Source organism: Melanotaenia boesemani, chromosome 12, assembly GCF_017639745.1.
Source record: "Melanotaenia boesemani isolate fMelBoe1 chromosome 12, fMelBoe1.pri, whole genome shotgun sequence".
Taxonomy (NCBI): domain Eukaryota; kingdom Metazoa; phylum Chordata; class Actinopteri; order Atheriniformes; family Melanotaeniidae; genus Melanotaenia; species Melanotaenia boesemani.
Window position 1 is genome coordinate 25,925,132 of NC_055693.1, and position 26,519 is coordinate 25,951,650.

At 37.8% G+C, this 26,519-nt stretch overlaps 2 protein-coding genes across 3 annotated transcripts; both read right to left on the reverse strand.

Annotated features, from left to right (window-relative positions):
- Nucleotides 1-8,758: 8,758 nt before the first annotated feature.
- On the reverse strand, nucleotides 8,759-11,282 carry fev (FEV transcription factor, ETS family member). 2 transcript variants are annotated; one of them, XM_042000932.1, is made up of 3 exons: nucleotides 11,148-11,282; nucleotides 10,751-10,822; nucleotides 8,759-9,407 (listed from the first exon to the last, which is right to left on the reverse strand). In XM_042000932.1, exons 1-3 carry the CDS (start codon nucleotides 11,155-11,157, stop codon nucleotides 8,866-8,868), a joined length of 624 nt encoding a protein of 207 aa, XP_041856866.1. In that variant the 5' UTR covers nucleotides 11,158-11,282; the 3' UTR covers nucleotides 8,759-8,865. The 2 variants fall into 2 exon arrangements, with proteins under 2 accessions (XP_041856866.1, XP_041856865.1); XM_042000931.1 differs by lacking the exon at nucleotides 11,148-11,282 and having other exon boundaries at nucleotides 10,751-10,926.
- A 7,292-nt stretch (nucleotides 11,283-18,574) lies between these two features.
- cryba2b (crystallin, beta A2b) lies at nucleotides 18,575-21,292 on the reverse strand. The gene is made up of 5 exons (XM_042001978.1): nucleotides 21,180-21,292; nucleotides 20,864-21,051; nucleotides 19,828-19,969; nucleotides 19,286-19,428; nucleotides 18,575-18,953 (listed from the first exon to the last, which is right to left on the reverse strand). Exons 2-5 carry the CDS (start codon nucleotides 21,019-21,021, stop codon nucleotides 18,806-18,808), a joined length of 591 nt encoding a protein of 196 aa, XP_041857912.1. The 5' UTR covers nucleotides 21,022-21,051; nucleotides 21,180-21,292; the 3' UTR covers nucleotides 18,575-18,805.
- Between the last annotated feature and the right edge of the window lie 5,227 nt (nucleotides 21,293-26,519).

Sequence of the window (26,519 nt, forward strand, 5' to 3'; positions counted from 1 at the left end):
GTGGGGGTTATTAGAGTGATTTACAGTCCAAGCCTGTGATCTTACATGTGAGTCTCCCTGATAAATGGGTACAATTACACTGCAGAGATCTATGATTTTCTGCCATACGTTCTTGTTACCTCTCTTTCTTACCTTGCTTCTCTCTTTCTCTCCTGCTTGTTCTCAAGTATATCTCGGCACCATGTAGGTGTGTTTGTTCTAAATTTGTTAAACCTTCATTACCACTTTTCTCTTGCTGACAGAGTGACTCACTGAGTGTAATACTTCATACAAAGCAACACAAGGCCTACTGACTGCTTTCCTGGTAATGCACTGCAGGGTAAAGAGAGACCTGAGATCCGGTTGTTTACTGAGTATGTGACTCATCCATAACTGTCAGTATGAAATTGGATTTGGAGCAAATGTGACTTTTTTTGCCTACTTTTATCTGTAATCCTTTAACCTAAAGTCATAGGTAGAAAGTACCACCTTTATCAGTTGTAAGGTTTGAAATAAAAAACTAAGTAAACAAAAAAAAAAAAAAAAAATCAAGAGCTACATCTGTTATACCTTCATGTAGGCACCGGTTTGCACTACTCTCTACAGAAGACAGCCATGCCCAATGCAACCATCATGAATTAAATTATGATGAACCTCATTTAATTTATTTCATTATCTCAAGATTTCAATATCTTGTTTTCTCAAGATAACAAACTACTGTAACTTAGATAACAAATGTTTTCCTGAAATCACAAGATTGATCACTGTGAGCTTGTAAATGAGTAGCACACGTTTTGGCACCAAATTTCATGGTTTGTTGTTGAGAAGAATCTATAACCAAGAGTAGAAACAAAGGAGAAGAAAGACGCTTTGTGCTCTTTCTTTTTGGTATGTGGCTATAAGACTTTACAGGCCACAAGTGACATGTAGTGCAACGTACTCTAGAGTACACTGTCATTTCAATCTTACATTAATAACGTTACCCAGTTTGTATATTTCCACCTACGAAACACCAATCAACTCCTCCCCTCCCTCACCCCCCATGCTGCCGCCATCCTTGTTAACAGTCTTGTAAGCTTCCACTCTCTTCTGTGCCACTCTCTCCTGTTTGGCCTTCCTCAAAAAGTCCCTCCATAAGCTTCAGCTGGTTCAGAACTCAGCTGCTCGGATCATAAAAGCCCCTCATATCACCCTATCGCACCCATCCTACAGCAACTCAACTGGTTTCCAGTATTTTATCGTATCCAGTTCAAACCTCTCCTCTATAGCCATCCACAACCTCAGCCTTCCATATCTATCCGATATCCTCCACATCGCCACCCCATCTCGCTCCCTTATATCCTCCTCCACACATCTCACTGTGGCCCCTGCCCGCCTCAGCACCATAGGGATCCGAACCTTCAGTCACTCTGCTCCCCAGCTTCTCTGCCATCAGACATCAGGAACTTTGACACTTTTGCCATTTTTAAATTCAGGCTTAAAACACACCTGTTCAAAACTGCCTACTTGGAACCACCAAAACTGCTAATTTACTGTAGGCCCTACCATATATCCATTCCTGTATTTTTCTTACTGTCTCTTAGTGCACTTTGTATGTTGTTTTTATTCCTGAATGCCTTATTTTAAATGCTGTTATTTTAATCTTGTAAAGTGTCCTTGGAGGTCTTGAAAGGTGCTTTGAAATAACATGTATTATTATTTTTATTATTATTATTAGTTTATTTTTTTACTACTATTATGGTATGCTAAAATTCAGGACAACACATTACTTTTAATTTAAGCCTATTTAAATGCTTTGATCAGTCATTAGGAGAGCTGCACAAAAATTAATACTCACAAACATCAATGCAGTGAAGTAACACTGTAGAGATGATTCCTCCAAAAATATGTCCAAAAAATGTAAAAATAAATAAATAAATAAATGATGAAAGATGATATCATACAAAAAGTGATATCCTTTCACAACGGTCAATGCTACTTAAGGCAGATCTCCTAGCTATGGAATCATGTGGTGTATTTAGCTTTTTACACACTGCTTCTACAGTCAAACTTACTGTTCAATACATTTTATATGATCTAACATGCCCTGTTGTCATTCATATAAGTTTGTATTCATTCCTTTATTGGATCCCTATTTTATTTTTATTTTATTGTTTTTTAATGCACAAAATTTTCAATCCCATACAGGCAAGCAGTGCATTTACCTCCAGATCTAATATTTTCTATTTCTGATTGTTTTTTGACACATTTAAAAATGGATCCCATCCATGTGTTTTTTTTAATCTCATCAACCCACACAGTTCTCAGCAGTGACAAACTGAATACAAATAATAATGTTACCATCATCATATTTGACAGGAAGGATGGAAGTCTGTTAATGAGGTGATGCTCAGACAACTTTTCTTCCTGTGGTCTGGAGAGGTATTCAGACAAATTCCCAGTGAGCAGTCATGTGTGGAATACTTTGTGTTTGGCCATTCTCCCATAAAGGTTTGTTTGGTGCAATGCTGCACCAGTTCTTCTGTAACATTGTCCCATTTCCATGAAGAAAGTCTTGATTTCATTCATAGTGACTATCAGATTGTGGGCTGAGAGTCAAGACTCTTTGTCCCTTATTGGTTGGACGGCCAGATCTAGGAAGTCTGTTGATGATTCCAAACCTCTTCTACTGCTGCCTTGGCATAACCTTGCATCACAGGGCAACTCAAAAAATTTTTACCTCAAGATCATCTACCAGTAGTAGCAGCACACACATCACAATGACAATAGATGTAAAATACTCAACTTTGAGTATTGCAAAGGGTGTGGAACACGAATGTAAATAGGTCATTTTGGTCTTTAATTTGTAAGTTAACTTTTTGTCAAAAAACTATAGTAAATCCATTTTAAGACGAACCACAAACATAACAAAGAGTGGAAAACTTAAGGGTCTCAAAAGTTGCATTCTAATTGTGTCTAAGTAGACACTAATATTGTTTTTTCTCCTTTCTCTTTCCTACTTATCTCTTCGTGTTTACTTCTTGCTTCTCAGTCCTCTGCATTCACACGGTTAATCCTGTGGCTTGCAGGAAAACACCCACCTAGTTCATTATGCAAGAAGGAGAGGATGAGGATCAGCAACAATAGGCGCAGCAGATTAGTGGCACAACAGTTGGCAGAGAGGAAAGTGACGATTGCAATATTGTGGAATTGCCTAAATCCCTCTGGAGTCTCACTATGTTGTTATTAGAAGCACAAGCTGTGGTGTGAAATGCACATCCAGGATACACAGCTCCTTCTGTGAGTGTGTGCGTGTTTGTGGGCTTTTAACAAACCTGAGAGACAAATTCAGTTTTCAATAGCGACCTCCTGTCTTTCCTATTGATATGCACCACACACACACACATATACAATGTTGTTCTGAATGAGTGACCAACTCTCTCTTACCTCCTTCACATGCACACACAAAATATAGACATCACTGCTTATTGATCAAGCTTTAAAAGCTATAATTTAATCTCAGAAATGTAAATTCTATCAAATATTTATTTAAATGAATCCAGACAGTTACACATGCAGGAGATACTAATGATGTGAGGGGTTAATCTGATGTTTGTAAATGCCTCTATGTGCTACATGAAACCAGGCCTTTCATCACCCAGTTATGCAAACAGATCTCTGAAGAGTTATGGCGCCACCACGTGGCTGAAAAGAGTTAGAGTCTGAAGCAGCTGCAGTTGAACATGTTAAAAGACACCAAAGTAAATATGATTGTTTTATGATACATAATATATGATGTCCATTGACGTTCTCATCTATATATATATATATATATATATATATATATATATATATATATATATATATATAAGCGCATTCTGTGAAACAGGTCCCATTTCCACTTTGTAATTTAAAAAAAATTATCAAGAGCAAAAATTATTTTAAGAAGTCCATAATATAAACGATAGGTTAAACTTTCAAAAAAAAAAAAATACATTTTCCCACCTCGGGTATAAAATATTATTTAATAATACCTGTAATATTAATATTACCTAAATTTATTCAGACCTGGGAATCATTCTTGTACCACCCCGTCACGGACAATATCCACACAATTTGACCAATAATACATTAAATAATTTCTAAAAATCTTCTGTTTTCCTACCAGCAAAGTGTCCTCTATTAGATATTAATTTTAAAAAAGCATAATTCAAGTTTAAAACAACTTCACAGTTGTATGTTTCATATATAGGCTTCCACCCCATCACAAGGGAAAATGTGATGTTTTGGTATGTGACGGGGTGGTGAGAAATAAACATAAAATGGCTGCCAGTTCACTACATGATAAGCTAGCTGACTCAGCATATCTGATTTTAGTCTGAAATATAATTCTATTTCCATTAATTCCATTTATTTTTCTTTAAAAAAACAGGGGTTTGGTTTTAATTTTGGTTTTAATTTTGGTTTTAATTTTGGTATTAATTTTGACGGACCCCATCCAACCTACAAAAACATCAAATAAACAATATAAAATAGTGTAGGAACTTGCTTGCTTTTGAACTTGGCTCCTACAGAGACTCACGTGATGTAATTTCCGGTTTGTGATGCCATCTAAAATAAGAGTATTTTTTTATAGACCAAAAAAAAGTAAGTGTGACAGGGTGGTAAGTCAAACTAAGGGACACATGCAATTTTTAATTTTTTTTAATAAATATAGTTCATAGTGTCCCAAAAACAATAGAAGTTTTATCTTTTTTTATGTTACATGCAAATTCCTTGTTGGTCACTGCAGACATGGCAAAATGGCCATGTACTATTTAAAATAATTTAAAAATGTATATTTTTCTTTTAAAATAGCATTATCTCTTATTGTGTGATTTAGAACACATATATTAACAGCCTGAAACTTTGGAAATACAATTGGACACATTTTTATGGCTTTTTAATCTTATCAGATGTTGTGGAGTCAAATAGCACATGTGTCATATATGACCCATATGTTCTGTACGTGTTGAGTATTTATTAGGTTACTGGACTGGCTTACACATATGGAAATATATAAAACTTCTACAAAAATGGAAAAATCCTTTGAAACATGATAGGATTTCAATTTATTTAGCTTAACATTCTGGTTTTACAAGATGCATTATCAACCAAAGAAATGGCCCAAGCATCACCGACCTTCCTTTGACTGATGAAATTTGAAGAAAAGCCAAAATATTGATATACACCTGTATTTGCTGTAGAGTTAATGGCCCTTTACCTGAAATCAGCTCCTTATCCTCATTCTGCTTTGAGTTTTCCATCTTGACACATTTACATCTTTTTTTGTTTGACTTGTAAGCTTTCCTTTTACAACTTTCCCTCTTTGTTTGGACTTGCTCCAAATTTGAGACACATCTAAATGGGACCAGTCAACATCTTATTCCACAATCTCTCCATTATTCTGTTTGTTGCTCTAAATATATGTAAGTATATTGCAAGTGTGGCAGAAAGAATCCTTGTGTCCAAGCTTTTCATTCAAGAACCGGGCTAGCTTCTTTAAATGTTTTTTGGGAAAGTCTAATCTGGCCTTTCTATTCATGAGGATTACTGGTTTGCGCATCATGGTGAAGCCTGTGTATCTGCTCTCACAGTCTTCACCAACTTCTTGAAGAATGTTCTTCACTTGGTGAAGCAAGTTTATTTGTATAGCACATTTCACGTATAAGACCATTCAAAGTTTTTAGCTTTGATTTAAAACTGCTGAGAGCTTCAGCAGACCTGCAGCTTTCTGGGAATTTGTTTCACATGTGAGGAGCATAAAAGCTGAACGCTGCCTCTCCATGTTTAGTTCTGACAGAAAGTAGATTTGACCCTGATGGCCTGAGGGATCTGGTTGGGTCATAACGAACCTGAAGATCCTGAATGTATTTTGGCTATTCACTTTGTAAACAAACAGCAGGATTTTGAAGGCAATTCTTTGACAGACAGGAAGCCAGTGTAAAGATCTGAGAACAGGAGTTATATGATCCACTTTCTTGGTCTTAGTGAGGACCGTTCTGGACTAACTGCAGCACTCTGAAAGAAAACACAGGAATGATCAGATAGAGCAGCATCCATCACCACAACCTTGGAAATATTCTGACCTTTAGAGACGCCTGGATCCAGACAGTGTCCACTGTCTGTGTTTTTTCTTTTACATGCTGAGTTAGACCAACGTTATCAAGAACACATGTACAACACAGTTCTTTGGTTCCTCTGTCATGGGGAGGTTATCAGCATGACTGTTGAAATCACCAACAATAACTACACAGTCAAAGTCAACACAGATTACTGACAGCAGTTCAGCAAAGTCATCAGAAAAGGTTGCACAGGATTTAGGTTGCCTATATATGTTAAACAACAGCACACAAGCGGAGGAGTTCCTCTGGAGAGTTTGGATGGATGTTGTAACTGAATTTTTCTCTATCACTGAAAGGATCTTGCCAACATCCACCTTGGTTGTCTTTCATGGATGACTAGGCATTTTTGAGTTCCAAAGGTTACGAGTGTGCTCTTTTTCTCTCGGAATGTACCAAATTGTTGATTTGGCTACTCTTAACATTTCTACCATCTGTCTGATGGATGTCTTCTTTTGTTTGAGGTGAAGGATGATCTGTTTTACTTTCTTTGAGCGCTCCTTTGACCACATGTTGTGGGTTCACAGCAACAGCTTCCAACTCCAGACCTTTTACCAGCTTGACTGATGGAAAGGAAGGAAATAGCTCATGCAGCCCATGAAATACACTACCAATCAAAAGTTTGGACACACTTTCCCATTAGATTTAATGGGTCAACTGTCTAGTTACCTTTGGTCCACTGAGAAAGAAGCAGCTACATATTGAAGGTCTGTAATTCCTAAACCCCCCATCTAATTTGAAATATTTTTATATTAAAGCTGAGATTCTGCACTTTAAGCCCATATTGATCATATTTTTATTACGTTTTGGTAAAAAGCCAATGTAACAAAACTTGTATCAATGTCCAAATATATGCAGCCATATCTATATGTAAATATGGATGGATGGATGGATGGATGGATGGATGGATGGATGGATGGATGGATGGATGGATGGATGGATGGATGGACAAATGGATTTATTTATTTATTTATTTGTACATTTTGAGGGAAAAGTGCTGCAATCCCATCATTTTTGCCAGAGGTTGTATATTCTGTTATGAAATATCCAGGGTCAAGTAACTTATCACAAATTGGAAATCATCATTTTAAGCCACTCTACTCTGTTTGCATTTATTATGTGCAATAGGTCAATAGTTGGTTGCACTAATTGCTTTTCCTCTGCAATCATACCATAATTCACATATAAAAACATATATTTATGTGACATTTGGCAGCATCATGATGTTAAGCGTCCACTTCTGTTTCTTTGTTATCCTGTACTAACTAGATACTTTACTAAAACTTATCCGTAGTCACCTGTTGCACTTCTAGAGACAAAGTTATTCATTATATTTTAAATTAAGTATGTACATTTGAAAATCAGAACTGCTTACCTTTGTGGTAAGCTGGTTACCTTTTTCCTATGCTTCTCTGTTTATTCAGGATCAATATTACATTTTATCTTTCCAAGGCTGCATGAGCAACATGGGAACATACTGAAATATAACATAATGTTAGTAAATGCATTTTTAAACATGTGAAAGCAAAAGAATCTATGCATAAATCAAGCTTTATTGACTTTATTTGTTTTTGTTGGTACAATTGTTTAAGCTACAGTATGGAGCTGCGTAAATCAATGCCATCTTATTAACTATTAAATCACTCAAAGCAGAGAACGCGTGAGTCTGTTTTTGGACTATATTATTTACAGAGTTCTTCAGCCTATTTCACATAAAATGCAACTACATGTCTTTGTACAGCACGTGGATCAGATCTGATTTTCTCATGAAAACGTCTTCTGTTTGAGGCGACTCTTCTTATCGGAGTGCAGTTCGAGCAGCGTTGTTCCACTTCTGAACCACGAGATGGCGCCAACAGTCCAGGAACAGCTCGCGATTTAAAATCAATCCACCGTCCAGAGAATGGAGACAAACTCAGAGCTCAGTAAATAACGGATGGAAAGAAAAAACTGACAAGTTAAAAGCTGGTTGGTGTATCACGTCTATGTCGTTATCCTATGATGTTTTTTTTTTATCTATCTTTTCTATCTTAAGACACGACCTTTTGCATGGGAAATTTAACTGATTCCTTATTACCTGTTTACCCTTTAAATTCAATAATTCCCGTCTGGAATATTTTTGTATGAAATGTAATACGGAAAAATACCATCCATCTTTCCTGGTGCTGGGAAATGATGTTTAACGATCCCTGAATTAAAACTAAATCATGTTCAAGTTTTGACACGCTTTTCACTCGTCTGCTTGCAGGCGTCAGTAATCACATGTTACAGGTGCGCAACGATCTAACAGCAGCAAACTATGAGGATACTCTCGTTTTTAGTTTTTTAAATAATTTTTTTATTTGTTTATTATTATTATTATTATTATTATTATTATTATTATTATTATTATTATTATTATTATTATTATTATTATTATTATTGGCCACGCTTTTTTGAGAGAGAGAGAGAGAGAGAGAGAGAGAGAGAGAGAGTTTGACCTGTGGTACATCGTTCAGCTGTCACCAGGTATTTTATCACGAATGGACTACACGTCATAATTTCATACTTAAATACCACTGGATTGGCCTGCAAGTTCCGTAAAAAAAAAAAAAAAAAAAAAAAAAAAAAAAACTAATTTAGAAAAAATTTGACCAAATCAAGTATTTTAGTTGAAATGACATTTTTTGTCTGCATCCTGACTGACCTCTATAGTGCATCGGTTACGTCTACATTTCCCAGTTTGCTTTAAAAGGATCAGTAAGAGTCAGTTGTAGTGGTTATTGATGTTGCTCAGACTGTTGATGTTGTTGACGCAGCTGATGTGGGATGGCGAAACAGTGCCAAAGGGCCCCGCAGGCTGCAAGTTGTGGCCGTGATACAGAGCCGCCGGGGGGGTCCCGGGCCAATAGGAGAAACCGGAGGGCCCCACGCCAGGAGCCACGAGGTTCAGTTTGGAAATCCCGGTAAAGGGAATCGGGGAGAAGTTCCCCTGAAACTTGTAGATGGCCTGCTCGGTGGTTGAAGGCTGACACACCTGCGCCAAGCCGTGGAAGTCAAATTTGTAGGCGTATCTCTTGCCGTGGACTTTCGTCATTATGTTTTTGTCGTAATAGTAGCGCAACGCCCTGCTCAGCTTGTCATAGTTCATGTTGGGTTTGCTTTTGCGCTCGCCCCAGCGCCGGGCCACCTCGTCCGGGTCGATGAGCTTGAACTCTCCGTTGGTGCCCTCCCAGGCGATGCAGGACACGTTGGTGCTGTCGGAGAGGAGCTCTAGTAGGAACTGCCAGAGCTGGATCTGTCCACTCCCTGGACAGAGCGGAAAATCACAGAAAAGGTCTAACTGAACGGTGCGAAATGCGAGGCAAATGAGCATTCAGCAGGAGGTTGTGCCACTTTTATTATCACTGAGCTTTATTTCGCCTATTAAAAGCGGTGAATATTGATCCCTCAATATGGACATTTTGAATTATTGTTTGCCTCCACTGTATCTTTCAGTCATATGAGATACATTTCATTAACTTCTAGTTTATGTTTTTATCCATTGGAGCATTTTCCTCCATCTACGCTGGTGTAATATTAAATCTACACACTGTTAATATACAGAGCAATTTAAATAAATTAGTCTTCATTTAAAAAATATTAGAACAGGACGTGTTATATATGTATAAATTCAAAAGTGATGGATTGTACAGCCGAATTTCTTTCTTTCTTTCTTTCTTTCTTTCTTTTTTCTTTCTTTCTTTCTTTCTTTCTTTCTTTCTTTCTTTCTTTCTTTCTTTCTTTCTTTCTTTTCTATCTTCCCTCAGATTATAGTCTACCTTCATTTCAACATACAAAATAAATAAAATGAATTAATAAATATTTGAATAAAGAAATACATAGGATAATGAAACATAAAACAAAAATAAAAACGGAGAAAATCTGAAGAAAAAAAACTCAAGCATCTCCTTAAATTTAGGCTCTTTTTCCAGGACTTCCAAAAGTTGGAAGATGATATATTTTTCCTAATTAAAACAATTGTTAAATACATTCTTGAAATATTATTATTAGTATCAATGCACAATTTAAATTTCAGCTGCAGCGTGTTTGCTCGTTCATATGACTTATAGCACCGACAGCGGATGTCATCATCATCATCATCGTCACAATCACATGAATATTTCCTGATCATAGATCCAAATATTTTACTTTGTTTATTCAACTCTTGATCTTTCAAATACAGTGGCATCTTCCAGTTCTTCTAAAGCAGCAATTGCTTTAATTTTGTACTATAAGGAGACAGAATGAACAAGTCATCACCACATATTGTGATTAATAAGGCAATCCTACGTCATGTTCGGGTATTCTACAAGGCGATGTGGCGGCATTATCGCAGCTAAGTGGTCTGGTTTTAATAATAAGGTCTATAAATGGACGAAAGACCGTAATACAAGAAATAAATAAATCAGCCCCTAACGCACTCTAATGCCTCTTTTTATTATAAATAAACTTTGGAATCTTAAAAGAATTGTTTTTCTACTACTTCCATGTCGCGATTATGTGATAGGCTTCTTTTCTTTGTTATTTATTAGTATAAATTCCACATCAAATTTAACAAATATTGTGGTAAGACGTCTTTTCGTGCAACAGGTTAATGCTCATCCTCTTACCTTTTTGCACTCCTGTATTTATTGGACCCCAAGATGTTCCTTTGCTTTCTTTCAACAGATTTTCTGTTGGATCTGAAATAAAAAATATATATATATAAATGTCAGCAACTAAGGCATATTTTTTCTGTATATTAGTATAAGAACATTCCTGGATCAAGAAAAGGTCCCTCATGATATATAAGCCCTTAAATAAAGGTAAGAACATTTCAAAGGGTGTTTACAATAGGGATGCAACACTATCATGACAAAGGAGCAGCTGAATACTTAAAATAAAATTTTAAAAAGCAACGTATTTCTTTTAAATGTGCATTCAGAAGAAGGATAATATCCAAATGAGAAAAAATATGTTTTATGGAGGGAAAAAAAGCCATAAATTTAATTATTTTTCTATTTATACTTGAATGCATTAAATCCCCAAATCGATTAAAAGTCCAAATTGTGTCCTGGTGCAGTGAGAGTCCAACGCGTAAAGCATGTCGTCTTTGCGGTCCCCTCTGCAAGAAGCCAGGAAACGCGTCCAGGAAAAAGGATTTCCGATTTCCGACAAAAGAGCAGACGGCCTTTCAGATTGAAAAGGCTCTACAGAGCTGTGCCCTGGGAGCGAAGCATCAGTCGCCTGCTGGACACCTACAAAATCAAAAAAAAAAAAAAAAAATATCATAAATGTTTCTTATATTCCAAACGGGACAAAATGACGAACCTGAGAGATACATGTTGAACATGAGGTTTCCTCCGCAGTCCTGTCTCATTGTGTTCAGATGTTCAGAATGGGTTGGATTTCATTTCGTTGGTGGCGCAGGAAAAGATTTTTATTAAACTTTATCTCATAACTGTGATCTGGAATAAATGCGGGTGGACAGATTGAAGTTTCCAGGCAACTGTCACTGGCCCCCATCTCTGAGACAATATTCAGACAGCAATTTCCCCTGGTGCATTGCTTTAATTAAAAGAGCAATTTACCTCTGTCAGCCCGCCTGGTGCCCACAATAAAAAGAGGCCGATAGAAATTCGGCCCTTATCAATCCACCATCACAGTTTAATAAAGTTTCCGCGTTAAGATCTGAGTTTCTATGGTGAATTGAAGTGTTTGACATGGAAACCAGTTCAGATCCTCCTCACTTTTCCGCCTCTTTACCTCTCGGCAAACAACAAAGACCTATTTCATGCTGGAAAAAAGAATATTTACCTTGAAAAACACGCCTCAGTGCGCACGAGAAAACAAGAACATTTCATCCTTCCTAACCTCCGCTTCGTGGGTTTAAGGTTATATGGCATCAATCTGACGGTAATGAGGTCGTAACTTTAAAACCATGGCGTCTGATACCCATTTAAAGCTAACATGTTCATTCTTTATTTTACTGCTTCTAATTTTAGCGGGAGGACTGTATGTGCGCGACTAAACAGCTGCGCAAAAGTCTGGATAATCTGGGCCAAGCATGCAGGGTTTCTTGCCTTCATGCTATATCTTAATGCAGGTCAATCTACACATCTTTACTTGCATTCATTTTCCAATTCATTGACACATACATGGCATTTCAAACGTTTTATTCAGAAAAAATACAGTGGAAAACACACATAAGAATGACTGGTGCTGCAGCAGTTCTGACATTAGTAAGACTGAATGAAACATGTATGGCATCACTGAAAAGAGGCCAAATATTTGCTGTATGCTATCATTCTTTCTCTCTTAATCTTTCTTTGTCTTCTTCTACTGAAAACAATCTAGCCAATCCAAGGCCAACGCCATGATTAATTCATGAGGCAGCTGAAAAGACAACACCCTGACAGTGACATATGTGAATCTCTGCTGGATTCACTTGCAGTTTTTTTTTTCTTCTTCTTCTTCTTCTTCTTTCCTTTCTTCTTCTTTTTCCTCTTCTCATGTGTTTCATATGAAGTACAGAAGTGCAGAGCTGTCACCCAAATAAAAAAGTGGACCTTATCACGTTGTAATGTTTTATTGCAAAAACTAATTGTTTTAACGTGATGTGTTTTGTGGTAAAACCGTGGAATATAAACTGCATCAGTGTTTGAAAGAGGAAACTGTGGCTCATCAGAGGAATGTGTAATTTATCAAATAGGATTAAGTTGTACTTCATACCAGGCTGGGACCGTGAGAAACTGGACAATGGTGAAACTTGGAGGACACTGTGATTTTGTTGACATTGCACCCTTAAACCAGACATGACTAGTCTTCATGTGTCTGACTTAGTTCTCCTATAGTCCCATCAGTGCACATAACCTATTTAATTTTAATTTTAGTTTTCAGAAGTAAGCTAGGCCATAGGCATAACCAGTGCATGTTAACCAGAAGCAACACACACCCAGACATAAACATGCACCATCTCACTGCTCACAGGCCGGTGACGTGCAGTGTTGCTCATAACTGTCCCACATTCCTGTGTGGACATTATAAATCAGAGTAGAGCAATTAATCCTTGACAAAAAGAACTAAGATGTTTTTGCTTGATGAGAATAATCTCCATAAAAATGTATTTTGCTCCAATATTTCTAGTCACAAGTACATCTGCATACAGTACTTTGTGTTTCTTAAAATGAAACTTATGTTATAACGTGATAAGGTCCCTTTTCTTTTCTTTCCTTTTTTTTTTTTTCTTTTTTTCTTTATTTTTATTGCTCCTATGTGCTCCTGTTTCACAACCTAGAGACAAAGCAGGTATAGCTGTGGTACTGAATGTCTAAAGTCTAGGAATAAGTCTAAATTTATCATAACTGTCCAGCTGCATTCGGTTCAACTTATATAATAAAACATAACTTTACAATAGGTGGCAGTACAGTAGACTTACAGAAAACCTCTATGCTTTTCGTGAACAAAGACTTAAGTGTCTAAAAGACTAAAAATACCAAATCAGAAGATAAAAGTACATTCTTAATTTTTATCACATCAGCAGCTCTTTATATTGTTGAACTGAAAGAGAACGGTTCATTAAAAATGAATCATTTTAATAATGAGTCAACTAAGTTACGTTAAAAATAACGACTACTTTCTCAAGTTTTCTAAAGACTCTTTAAACATCTGTAAATTCAAGTTACTGAAGCAGATTTCTGTGGGCAAGTTGTGACTTCTTGGTTTTCTGAACAGAACTCTACTGTAGTTATAAGATATTCATACCAACAAAGGCAATAAAAAAACTTTTTTTGTGGCTGGTCAGTACAAAGCTTATCAACCAGAACAGTTCTTATGTTTCATCCTCCGCTTTAAAAGTGTCCCTGTAGACGTGTCTCTGGCGTCCAAGACTTGCTTTAGCTGCCTGTGTCCAAGTACAAGTCGCAGGCAACTTAAAACAAGCCTTGAAAGCTAGACTACTATGAAGTGGTAGACCGGTAAGCAGGAAACGTCCAGACGATTGTCACCAGAAGGCCAGAAATCCGTCCAAAAAAAAAGATAAAATATAAAAGACAGACACAATGTTGTATAACTGCAGATCGTTCTGGACTGTAATTAAGAATTTATATAAAACTACAGCTGTATACGTCTGTTTATATGAAATAAACTAAGAAAATTATTTATATAACAATCCATTAAACTTTAGGCTTCTTAACCCAATCACAAAAAACAACTGATGAATTTATCAATAAATTCTGTTAGTCTGACTAAGGAAAGCTATTAGGAATAACCTCTCCTGTAAAGTCTTAACTTACCTTTGTGTTCTAACTCTGTGCCCACAGCTTGTAACGTACTACGCTACTCAGGTGTCACTTCTCTGAGACCCACGCTGCAGCTGCTTTAATCACCCTGTACAGGAATGCATATTTGAGAAAGGTGTGTGTGTGCACGGTTGCATATTTATTGAAAGATCCTGTTGTATGTGGGTGTGGGACAGTGAGCTGGTGTAGGCTCAGGGGTGTGCAACGTGGAATCCCATTTCCTGGACCAATAAGAGGTGTGTGCGTGGAAGTAAACACACTCCAGGATCCTAGCAAGTGTCTAGAATAAACAGGATGGTGTCATCCTAGAGTTAACAAAAACTAAGCTACTAGAGCATGAACCATGCTTTTTAAAAAAAATCTTTGGGTTCAGACCTTGAGCAAGAAGAATGTATTGAAGGCCTCTTTCAGATGGTTTCTTTCTGCAGCTTTGAAGGCATTAAGACTTCATGTTTTTGCTATTGCATCTATATTTCCTCCTTTATGACTCAACCTAGCAATATGGGATAGAGGGCTTTCACTTCACCAATTACTGTCAAAGTAAATCTACAACCAGAAACCGTGAGTGTGAAAATACTGTTAATCCAGTGAAATTGTCTAAAAGGTCCTCCAATTCAAACAGTCATATACGTTAAAACCCATAATGGCTTTACTCCTGCCTACAGGCAGCAGGAGGGTAATGTGATACATGAATGTTTTCATATTGGAATAGACCAAAATTCCTATTAAACTCATCCACAGAGCCCCTGGAAGACATGTGTGCATGTGCACTTATGGTAGACGTTTATTAGCAGAATCATATAATTGAGTGGATAGAAAATCTTGAAGGAAAATGTGACCATTAACAGCTACTGTAGAATTATAAAGTGATAAGCCATTGTTACAAAGCACACCATCACCCTTACAGCTCTAATCCCTTTGAAAAAGAGCATCTTTATGTAATCACTTTGACTAACTGTAACTGCATATATAATTTGTTATGTAAGGGGAAACATTCACCATTATTATTTACAATTATTGTCGTTTTTTAAATTGCAACCCATGTGAATTTTTTATGGTCTTTTTTTTGGGGGGGGGGGGTTGTATCAAACAAAAACTCCTCTTTTTTTGTCTGTCCAATTTTATGTAAAGGTCATAAAAACACTACAGGGTGTGGTATTATGACTGATTATATTTTAATCATGTAGGTCAAGTCACATGTCCTAGCACCTCCTCCTCTCTCTGAACTATCTGCAGTTTTAATTCTGTCACATGGCAAAATAACACATTAATTCTTGATAAGGAAACACGTTTTGTGGCTTAGTGGCTGCTATTATCACCATTATTCATGACACAATGGCAATTAGAAAATAATTTATTTGTGACCAAAAATTGTACATTGACTCAGTCAACAATAACTCCTGATGTCCTCCTTTCTTTTCTTCGCTACTGACAGCATCGCTGACACTAGCCAGGAGCGCTAGCCTTTTTAACTGTGACTGACAGCGGTGACAGCCAATCACGTAGAAAAAGCAGAAACGCAAAGCCAATCAGAACAGTTTAAATTGTTTGTAAGGTGGGACTTAAAACAGTGATGATGCTGAGAGAGCGCAGTAACTGCCAACTCTCTGCTGTCTGTCCCCCAGTCATCTGCCATTGTTTCCTTGATCAAGACACTTCACCCGCCTTTCCTGGGGCGCCAAATTGTCCTCCTTACTTGCCATTAAAAAAAAATGGTAGGAACAACCAAGGAGTTGCTGGGTATAGGGACATGTCCCCATCGATCCTACGCAATGCTGTTATCTCAAGATCACAAGTTAATCATTCCATTATCTCATGGTCAGAAAGCTAATTTTTATAAGTAATTTTAGTGTGTTTTTTATTATGTGTTGAAAAATCAACCTTTTTTAAACCACCTTTAACTGGTGACCAAAAGATAAGCTTTATTTTCTTGAGATCACTAAATGATCAAGGTGAGCTTCAAAATAAGTGGCTAACACCTAATTCACAACCTCAATTCCTAAAAAGTGGTGGTGCTGTCTGTGTACAATTTAAATTTGAACAAATTTAATGATTTGCATAACTCATGAATCCATATATTGTTCCCAAAATAACAAAGAATATCATCAATTAGACTGAAAGATAAACTGTGTTCACAGACAGTGATGTGTGGAAATGTTGCTCAGCCCATACACTGATTTCCAGTAGAGAATCATGCCTGTTTTAATGCAATGCCGCATGAGGGCCCAAAGATCATGAGCTTCCAGTTTTGATCTTGGGCCTTGTCCTGTGCGCACAGTGATTCCTCCTGATTCTCTGAATTGTTTGATAAGGTTATGCGCTATATGGCGGGATCTAAAAAGTCAGTATAATTTTACATTTTACATTCTGCAGTTTCCTGTAGCAAAGTGTCATAGATTGATTGACCTGCCCATATTTATATCTGAGGTTGTGCCTCTGTGAAATGCTCTTTATATTCAGCCATGTTACTGACCTGTTGCTTAATAATCTATTTAGTTGTCAAATTATCCTCCAGTTGTTTCTGATTTGCACCAATTACCAAATTGGCAGCTTTTGATGCCCCTGTTCCACCTTTTAAGTGTTTCTACTGTCAAATTAAAAATGAAGCAATGTTTTCTATGAAATGATAAAATTTTGTTTATTTTGGCAATAAAATATGTGTTTAAGAGATTTTAAAATCATTTCATTCTGTGTGTATTTACACTTAACACAACATACCAACATTTTTCCTAACATAATATTTGCATTTGGTCAGAATCTACAGTACTTTAGGGCATGTGTATATTGTTGTTTGCTTCCTGGCAATGGCTTTCCTGAACTCTAACCAATAAAGACATATTCTTGCGGCAGTATTTAGGAGGAGGACACCCTTTTAAACATCTACCTCATGCAACTCCAGTGTCTAAATATAGAAGCATAGACCTGTCACCCCAAAAAAAAAAATGTTTTTTGTGTGACAGCTCCAGGCTTTCGCACCCTGCAGCTTCCCAAGGATCAAAACATTTTCCCAGAACATGACTTAATAGCAGCGTTTTGCTTTATGGCACCACGTCACATGTCAGCAATTGCATATCAATACACTGGCTGTTTTGAATATGCACAGTGGCTGATTCCTCAGAGAAGCCCAACAGGACATAATCAGCAGAAGACAAGGAAAGTAAAAGAGAAAAGGACAGAACAAGACATAAGATAAGAGTCAATATTGGACTAAGTTTTACTCACTTAAAAGAGTTTAGTGCAGGTAGCATGTGATGGATCCTGAATTAACTGTAGTTAGTGACTCACTGAAAAAATTAATGGACTCCATTTTTTAAACTTTACCCACAGTTCTCACAACCACTAGAGTTCACACATTCTTTGAAGGTAGTAATGAGGTCATTGTTGCTTGCATGAGCAAATCACCCATGTGGGTAACATTTTAGTCTCTGATGAAGACCGCTTCAAAATAAACAATTCAAACACGAAAACATCTTTTTCAGCCTGTTCTGACATGTACAGTTATACTTTTGTGTCTCTGAGTCTACTTTGATCTGGTTTGTAATGCTGTGCAGCACTTTTGTTACGTTGAGGCCATTCTACCAAGCGCAGAAAATAACATATGAACACATTTAATTAACCAATATGATAAAATAACCACAAGTGCAATTTTCTTTTCTAATAAGTTGTTCATCTAAATTAAGCAGCTTTAAAATAGTTAGCTATCATAAAATATCTGATGCTTGTCTTACAACTTCACTTTATTGTAAACTTCAGCACATGGAACAGTTATAAAACAAATAATAGAAACAAAGGCAATCTCATGCTCTTGTTTATTGGAAATAAGAATACAGTCTGACAAGAACAATATTACACATCCTAAAGCCTAACAGAATCAAAGCTTTCCATGTATGTTCACTCAAAGGCTGAATATGTATTTGATCAATACAAAGCAAAATCTATCTGCTGGTAGCCTAGTTCATAGAGCTGAACGGGGCTCTGACTTTGCAATGCTTGCACATCTGTCATATGACCTTTTGTCATTGCCACAGGTACATATTGTTTAATAGCCTATTACAGCCAACTTTTACAGTTCCTCTGAGCTGTCATTTTCTTTTATTCTTTCAACTGGGGTGGAAAAAATTAGTTGAAAAAAAAATACCGACAAACAGTCTCTAGTTTTGAAGAAAAGCCTTTATTTCCTATTTCAAGAACATGCTTTAGCATGGTAGTAGAAGTAGGTACTTAGATATCCATACATGCAGAGCCACAGAGTGATAGAAAGAATTAGTCCATCTACTGTTCTGTGACAGCGGTCTGTCCAAGGTTCAAGTTGAAGAAGTGATTAAGGGCGAAAGTTTCTTTCTTTTTTTCTATTTTCAGGTCGGGTCAGGCAGGCAGAGTGAAGGCTTAGTGCTGGATCCTACGAATGGACTGCACCTGGTTGGTGTGAGCCTGGGTGCTGTACTCGTTGTAGTTTCTGTACTCGCCTTGGTGTCTGTCTCTCTCCATGATGTACTGGTAGCCACGGTAACCTGGGAACTGGTAGGCCACCCAGCTGTAGATAAGAAAGGGGGTGGTTGGATCAAGGTTAGGTCAATGGGTTAAATATGTGATTAAAACAGACTCTTTAGGAGACACCAGATTAGCTTTAAATTGTTTCAGCATATTTTTCTGCTTTATTTGATTGCAAGAAAGTAGGCCTGAGTTTTGATAAAGGTTTAGCTAATCCTAAACTGACTCTCTCGATGCTGACTAATGTGAACAGGCCTCCTGCATCCTCATCCTCATTAACTATATCAGCTATGACCTAGAATGTTTTACATTGCTAAAATTGTAAGCAGCATTGAGGTATAAAGACTAATTAGGAGTGGAAGTTGAGAGACTTACGCTCCCGAGTTGACTTTGATGGAGGGCACCTCCTTGCTGCACCAGCCCATGGCCTGTAGGGAGGGGTAGTCATCGCACAGCTCAAACTTACGGCCCTGGAAGTCCTCACACTCATACATGGTCACCTTGCTGTCACTGTGGTTCTGCACAAAAATGAGGAGATTAGTGATGGTGCTGCAGGAGAACAATGCAGTCAGTGATCATCCTTTAAGTTATTAGATAAGGAAAGTCACATTTGTAGAAAGAAGGGTGTGCAGTACTTATATAATAACTATACATTCAGCAGATGTTTGGGTTTGTATACCTGCTTATGATTTTTTAAAATATAGAAAAATGAAAAACAGTAGAAAAATTTTGACCAGATCACCAAAACTAAGATAGGAAATTAAATGTTATAAGACATGTAGAAGGGATGGATCAGAACTGAACCATTTTAACACTTCTGGGAGATTTGCAGGGGTAATGAATAGCTTAACATCGCAGAAGGGTGGACAAAGGCTAACAAGTAAAAAGTGATGCATATGAGAAAATGGAGGACTTACAGCGCACTTGATAGGTCTGAAGGAAAGCATGTGCTCAGTTCTGTAGCTGCTATTTCCACTCCAAGCCTCATAACGAGGATAGTCTCCCTTCTCCAGGATAAACTGCTGTCCCTGGAACTCTGGGTACTCATAACCCACCCAACTGGAGGAGAGAAGTCCAATTAGAAAAAGGAAAAATAATAGAAAAGACAGAGAAACTCTGATATATAGTCAAATTCATACTGAACAACAAATTACTTTTATGCTGCCATCTTATGATAAACAACAGAGCCCACCACCAACAGTGGGGCCTCATGAAATAAAGCACATGCAGCTTCTTTTGTCACTTGGAGACACAAAGCAAACATTAAGGACTGCTGCTGCTGCCTTCACCACTGCTGCCGTTGCTGCTGCACCCAGGGCGCTTTATCTGATCGTCAGTCAGTCAGTCAGCCAGCCGTTCTGGCTTTCAGCCGGCAGCTGCACACAGCCAACTCATATCGCAACAGGGTCACACATGGATGCATGCACACATACACACACACACAAGCAATGCTTGCCAACTAGCAATGTAATAAAACAGCAGGTTGTAATTTGTATATTTTTCTGTTATTGTGTCTTTTCTAGTTTTTGATTAGAGTCAGTGTTTGAGCCGTGTCTGCTTTAATCAGACGTTTTCAGGCAGATCAAATTTTAGTAAGATGCGTTTCTAATATGAATTTATTATATATTGCTGTGGCTCTTAGTTTTCATTAAAATAAATGAGAAAACTACTTCTAAATGCATTCTTTATAGGTTAGACTTAACCTTTACCCAGCTTGAACAAATCCTTGTATTAAATCTGGTTTTCTCAATGGTAAACTTTATGCAAAGGAAAACACACACTAGTAAACCAGACAAATCCACACAGATGGAAAAATAAATCCAGAAAGTGAAGCATTCTAGAGATCAAAGGGTAAGGGTAGTCAGAAATGTAGTTAGCTTGAGACGAAGAGGCCAGCATGGGAAGGAAAAGGAAAAAAAACAATCCAGAAGTTGACCAGTAGTGCTGACTTACGGTCCATTCTCAACCTTGATGGAGCGAATCTTGTTGAAGCCTCTCTCCATGATGTTCGGGCACTCCAGCATGAACTCACAGCGCTTTCCCTGGAAGTTCTCCTCCTCCCAGACTGTGATCTTGAACTGGCCCATCTGCTCCATCTGTTGAGTGTTCATGGCTGCTGCTTCTCCCTCTGGGGTTACTCTCTGAAGAAGAAAATGCTCAGCATAAAATGGGTGAAGAAACAAATGACAACCACAGCAAGAAGCCTTGAGATGGCATAGCGTCAAAACAGTAAAGTATTTTTGTCTGGAAGCAGATGCCTGGCGCTCACCTTATTACTGCAAGTACTGTATTTTAGTTTCTTAAAAAAAGAAAGAAAAGGCGGCTCAAGTAGAAAAAGTTTAATTCATTTGACTTTCCTTTTTCCCTCAGCAGAGATTTGTCTTATCCATTCAGTTCAGTTACTTGTATCCATGTGGTATCATGAATGTGAGAACCACTAATTAGATACATGTAAAGCATAAAAGCTAACAAGCCTTCTAATGCATTTATTTCATTCAAGAGATGCTAACAGTCTTTAGCCTTTTTTTAGACTGTGACATAAGAAATAAAGAACATTACAAATTCCAGAAAACGTGCTTGTGTAATAATTACAGGCCAAACACAAGCATGTCAGTTAGGCAACATCCTGTTAGCCCTCTTCCTTCAAAGAGAAAGCATAAAGAGGCTTCAATGTTTTTACTGCTACCAAATCAAAAGTGCATGTACAGCAGTCTATCTATCAAATGCATGATATGGGAGCATCCTGGTGGCTGTTGGGCTCCACCCCAGTACACAGAGCTGCCCCCTGTGTGCAATTCCTTGCAGCTAAGTCTGATGCAATGTGTTGAAATACTTACAGACAGTACTGAGGTGGGACAGATCCAGTATAATCAATGTCAGGGAACAGACCCTCAGCTGCGTTTTTATAGGGCCAGGCCCCCTGGACCTGCGCCACTCCATTTGCCCAGCAGCCTTGCACACTCAGCAGCTGAGCAGGTCGGCTGAAAGGGGAGCATTAGCCTCGTGCTTTGTGGAGGCTCCAGAGCACTATTGTCCTCAGAGCCCCAAACTGACTTAGTCATCAATATGGCAGCCATGGTCAGTGGCAACCTGACCCAGGACTATACAATGGTAACGCACTGACACAACAGTTTGATTGGTGAAGCAGGATAATAGACACATTCTGGGAGCTGATCCCCCCTCTCTCTCTGTCTCCCTCTCTGCTGTAGGTAAACTGATTCCTAAACTAGAGGTGGGAAAATTGGTTCAAGCATCCCACATAGGGAGTGCCAGGGTGTGTGGCAGTTTCATCAAGAGGGCAAATCTCTTTCTCCAATGGATCTAGAAAGAGTTGGCTGAATGAAGGAATATATAGGGAATTTGGAGTTCTTTGCTCATTTATATCTATAACAAATGTCTCACATTTTCCCCTGATCTACCATTTTACTAAATGAAATAGCAGATATTTTGTTATAAGATGTAGAAAACAATGCCAGTTAGTTTTTGCTGAGGGACAAAATGAAATGTCTGAAATGGAAAAACAGCAAACACCAAAAACTATCAGAATATTGGAGTTTTACTGAGCAATACTTGAATTCTATCAAATCTTTTTCAGCATATGTCCGCTTTAAATGTCCCAATAATCACTTTCATTCCGTGACAGCTTTCGTACTCATATTTAATCATATTTAATGGGGTGTTCGCGTCTGAACTGTTTTAAGCTTTTAGAAATATTACTAACACTGGTAGTGAAATATTTATACATTATCAGACATATGAGTTTGACTGAGAGCAATAAAGTTATAGTCTGAAGTTTTAGTGTTCACCCTGCCACATTTACATGTTTAAATAGGTTTATTTTATCTAACATTCATGGCTTCATGGCAGTAACAGCAGTATCCCCAGAGTTGTGGCAGAAAAAAAATGTTGAGCTCTGTGAGGTAGTTCCCTGTAGAGGTAATGACATCTAGTGGTGAACATTTTCATTACATTTAGAGCATAAACTATGTTCAATAATGTCTGTTTTCATACTTTTATAATCTCTTTATATTCATGCTGATAAAGTGGTTTAACTAAAATGAAGTCTTCTAAAAATAACAGACCTGTTCCCTTAAAATTTAATGGCTCATTTTATTGTCATTGTGCCTGCATGAATATACTATATTGCTTACTAAACATTTAGACCATCAATTTCCTGCTGCCAGAAATGAAAACGTCAGAAACAACAACTATGCAGCCATGTGTGGAGCTCGAAGGATATTACTGAGTGAATGTCTCTTTTTCTTGCCTAAATGATGTATACAGTGGTGTTCTTGGTTACTTTGGTCATATGCACAGTGAGTGTTTGTGTGTCTGTGTGTGTTTCACCTGTGGGGCATGTGTGCTGTTTACTTGTATGAACAGCTTTCTCTTTGTCCTCTGTTAACCCATTCATTGTCCTTCTCTCTACATCTGTGTGCATTAGTGTGTGTCACCCTGCTTGCCCCCAGAGCAGGTGATGAGCAGGTGAAAGGAAAGGCTTATATAGACACAGATGTTATGTGTGAATGTGTGTGTCTGTGTGTGTGTTCTTGCATTACTCATGGGGTGGGGTATAATTTTGTTTACCTTGATGCACTGTTTAAATCTGCCTCCCTTTCACCATGGTAACTTGTTATTATGTAAATGATTAAATTTTAAGGTCCTCTAAAGTACTATTAAACATGACTGTGAAAATGTTACTGTATATCCAAATGTGTGTGTGTTTATGTACTTGTGGGTGGATTTATTTCCTGTTTCTTTACCTAATCTAACAGGAGTGATTAGTTATTCATCAGCAGCAGCATGCACACACAAACACGAAACTTTATCCAGCTATTCATGTTTACATGATGCAATAAATTTCTTTCACTATGGACAGTCTACCCAAACCATAGCCATAATCTTCTCCATGACCTCATGGCTAATCCTAATCTCAATCTACACTTTACTCCTGATCTAAACCAGGTTCTCAGAATGATATTTTGTCTCAGCTGAGCTTTGATCCCCATGAGGATTACTAGTCTCTCCAGTTTATGGTGGAACCTCTCCCATTTTGGTGACACAATGAGTATACACTCTCTCACACACATGCACCTTATTTCCCTGTGAAATACAGCTGGGGGAGGTGGGGATTTGCATGTGTAAGGACCAGTGTAGTCCATCAGCACAGAGCTAGTACTGTATGGTTCTACTTTGAATCCTTATCTGGCTGAATAACAAATCCCTCCAAGTGTCTTAACTGGTAAGATGACTCATCTGGTCTACTGGGTACTACAGTGCAAACATGGTGCACACTTGCCATCCCTCAAACCTGCTGTCAAATACAGAAACAGCTGTTTGATTCTGTAACAGCTGCAACTGACAAATTAATGATGACATTGGCAAATTTACTAATGTAGCCCATGTTAATAACTAACAGAAATTTCAGTGAAGCATATACTGTACATTAAAACAAATATAAAGTAGTTACCCAGAAACATTTACATAAGGGAGTAGCCACCCATATAGAAGAAACATGAATATGAATACATCAAAATTTGGATCACAGAGGCTTCTTGTTCTAACCCTAAATACAACCAGTAGGGGCATCATCTGCCTTTCTGTCATAATTCAAGACAAAAATGGGTAAACAGCCATACATTATTTCTCAAATATCATAAGCTGTCATGCCAAGTTTTACTGTTTCCTTTTATTGAAAAAACTTTCATTGTCTGTTTAATAAAGGGAAAAGAGCACAACATTGAACCCTTTCAGACTGATACATTCACATTGCTATAATTAAGAATAAAAAGAAAATGAAAGCATGATCTAACTATATAATATATATTTTGATTGTGGTGAAACATGTTTCATTACTGCTGGTTTTAGATGTGAGCCTGAGCTGTTTGAATAGTTAGTCTTGCACATGTATGCAAGCAAGACTAAATGCAAGTACACACACAAAAACACACACTAGCGACTATTTGTATATCTACACACAAGCACGCTGACATGCAGATTGCCCTGAATAAATGCTCTCCTTCAGGTGGAACGTTACCATGGAGACTAATCCAGGTAAGGATGATGTGAGCAGGACATCTGCTCGTGCCGCCTCCACTTGTCCCCACTGTTCTCTGACTGGACACCTAAGCAGCTGGACACAAAAACATGGAGAAACCTTATATAGGTTATAATATTTTCTGCAGGAGCATTCATGAGCCACCGTTGGTGAGGTAAACAGGAAGATAGAAAGATGGTCAGTATTAAACAGTGACAACAGGCACACATAGAGTATGCAGCAATTTAAATGAGCTAACGGTTTATACACAAGACAGACAATTTTAGGAATAAATTTAAAAAAAACATTACGGAAATTCTAACAATTTATTTAGCAATATTTTCTGAAATCTCTCTGCAGTTGAACTTTCAGTTTAATCCAGTAGCACTCATTTACAACCAAAAAGTCTGAGAGCAAAGGTGAGGAAGAGCCACCTGTGAGAGGGAACAGGCCTTGGGCATTTGCATGAGTCCATTATCAGTAACTGTCAAAGGAAACAGCACATAGCCTACAGGCAGCACACACACACTCAAATGGACATGCACTCTCACAGCCTCTGGGAAGCACTCGCTCTACTCCATTTACAGATAGCACCAAAGAGTTGCGCAGGCACCACAAATGCAATCATGTTCCTGCTGCACAGATACAAACAAAGCTGTTAATGATACAGTATGGCTCTGCAGAAAAGAGGTCATAGGGTCATAGCTTGAAATAATGAGATAAAAGTGTGAAGAAAAGTCTGGGTTTTTTGTGCCGAAAATGTGTGATTCTCTTCCTGTGTTGTAGATGAAAAGGAAAAGAAGGAAGCTTGGGAAGAGTAACATGATGGATGGAAACAGATATAGATAAAGATGTATTCAAAAGATAATATGATACAGCAGGATGATGGACAGAGCAGGAAAGGATGCAGGTTCCTGGTTTGTAATAAAAACATCTTTTTCAGATTTCATTTCTATAGTATTCAGTCTTTTCAAATGTCTTAGTTTAACATGTTAATAGCGTCGTGTATATGTGTATATGTAACATGTATGTGTATGTATGTGACGACTTTGTGTATGTGTAATGTGTATATGTTTCACATTTATTAGTAAGGAGAAAAGCCGTCTCCATGGCAGCATCACTACACTTTGTGCAGTTTTGAAACATGATTTGGTGCCCTTTAAGTAGTCCTTATCTTAGCAAAAAAAAGCTAAGAGTCATCACCCACTGTGTTTGAGTTAATAAAGAAAACATCAGGTCTTAATGATTATGTGCGTGGTAGGGTTCTAGGTGGTTAGGTGACAGGTGACTAAGCCTCCATATTGAATCCCAAACAAATGATCTGCACTCTTGCGCAGCTCCTGGAGGTGGAAGGACGGGTGTAGCAACGGCAGGGACCAGTTGTGACAGTCATTCTTAATCGAAGCAAGGTAACCAGGATACTGAGCAGTGTGAGCTTTGCAGTCCTCTGCCTTTAAACAAATATTGACCAGACATTCAAGCTGAGGCAAACATGTCGGGGATAGGGACAGGCTTTCTCATGATGTCGTTTGTAAGGTGATGAAACACACATGACGTGTTTTTCTTTCTTTC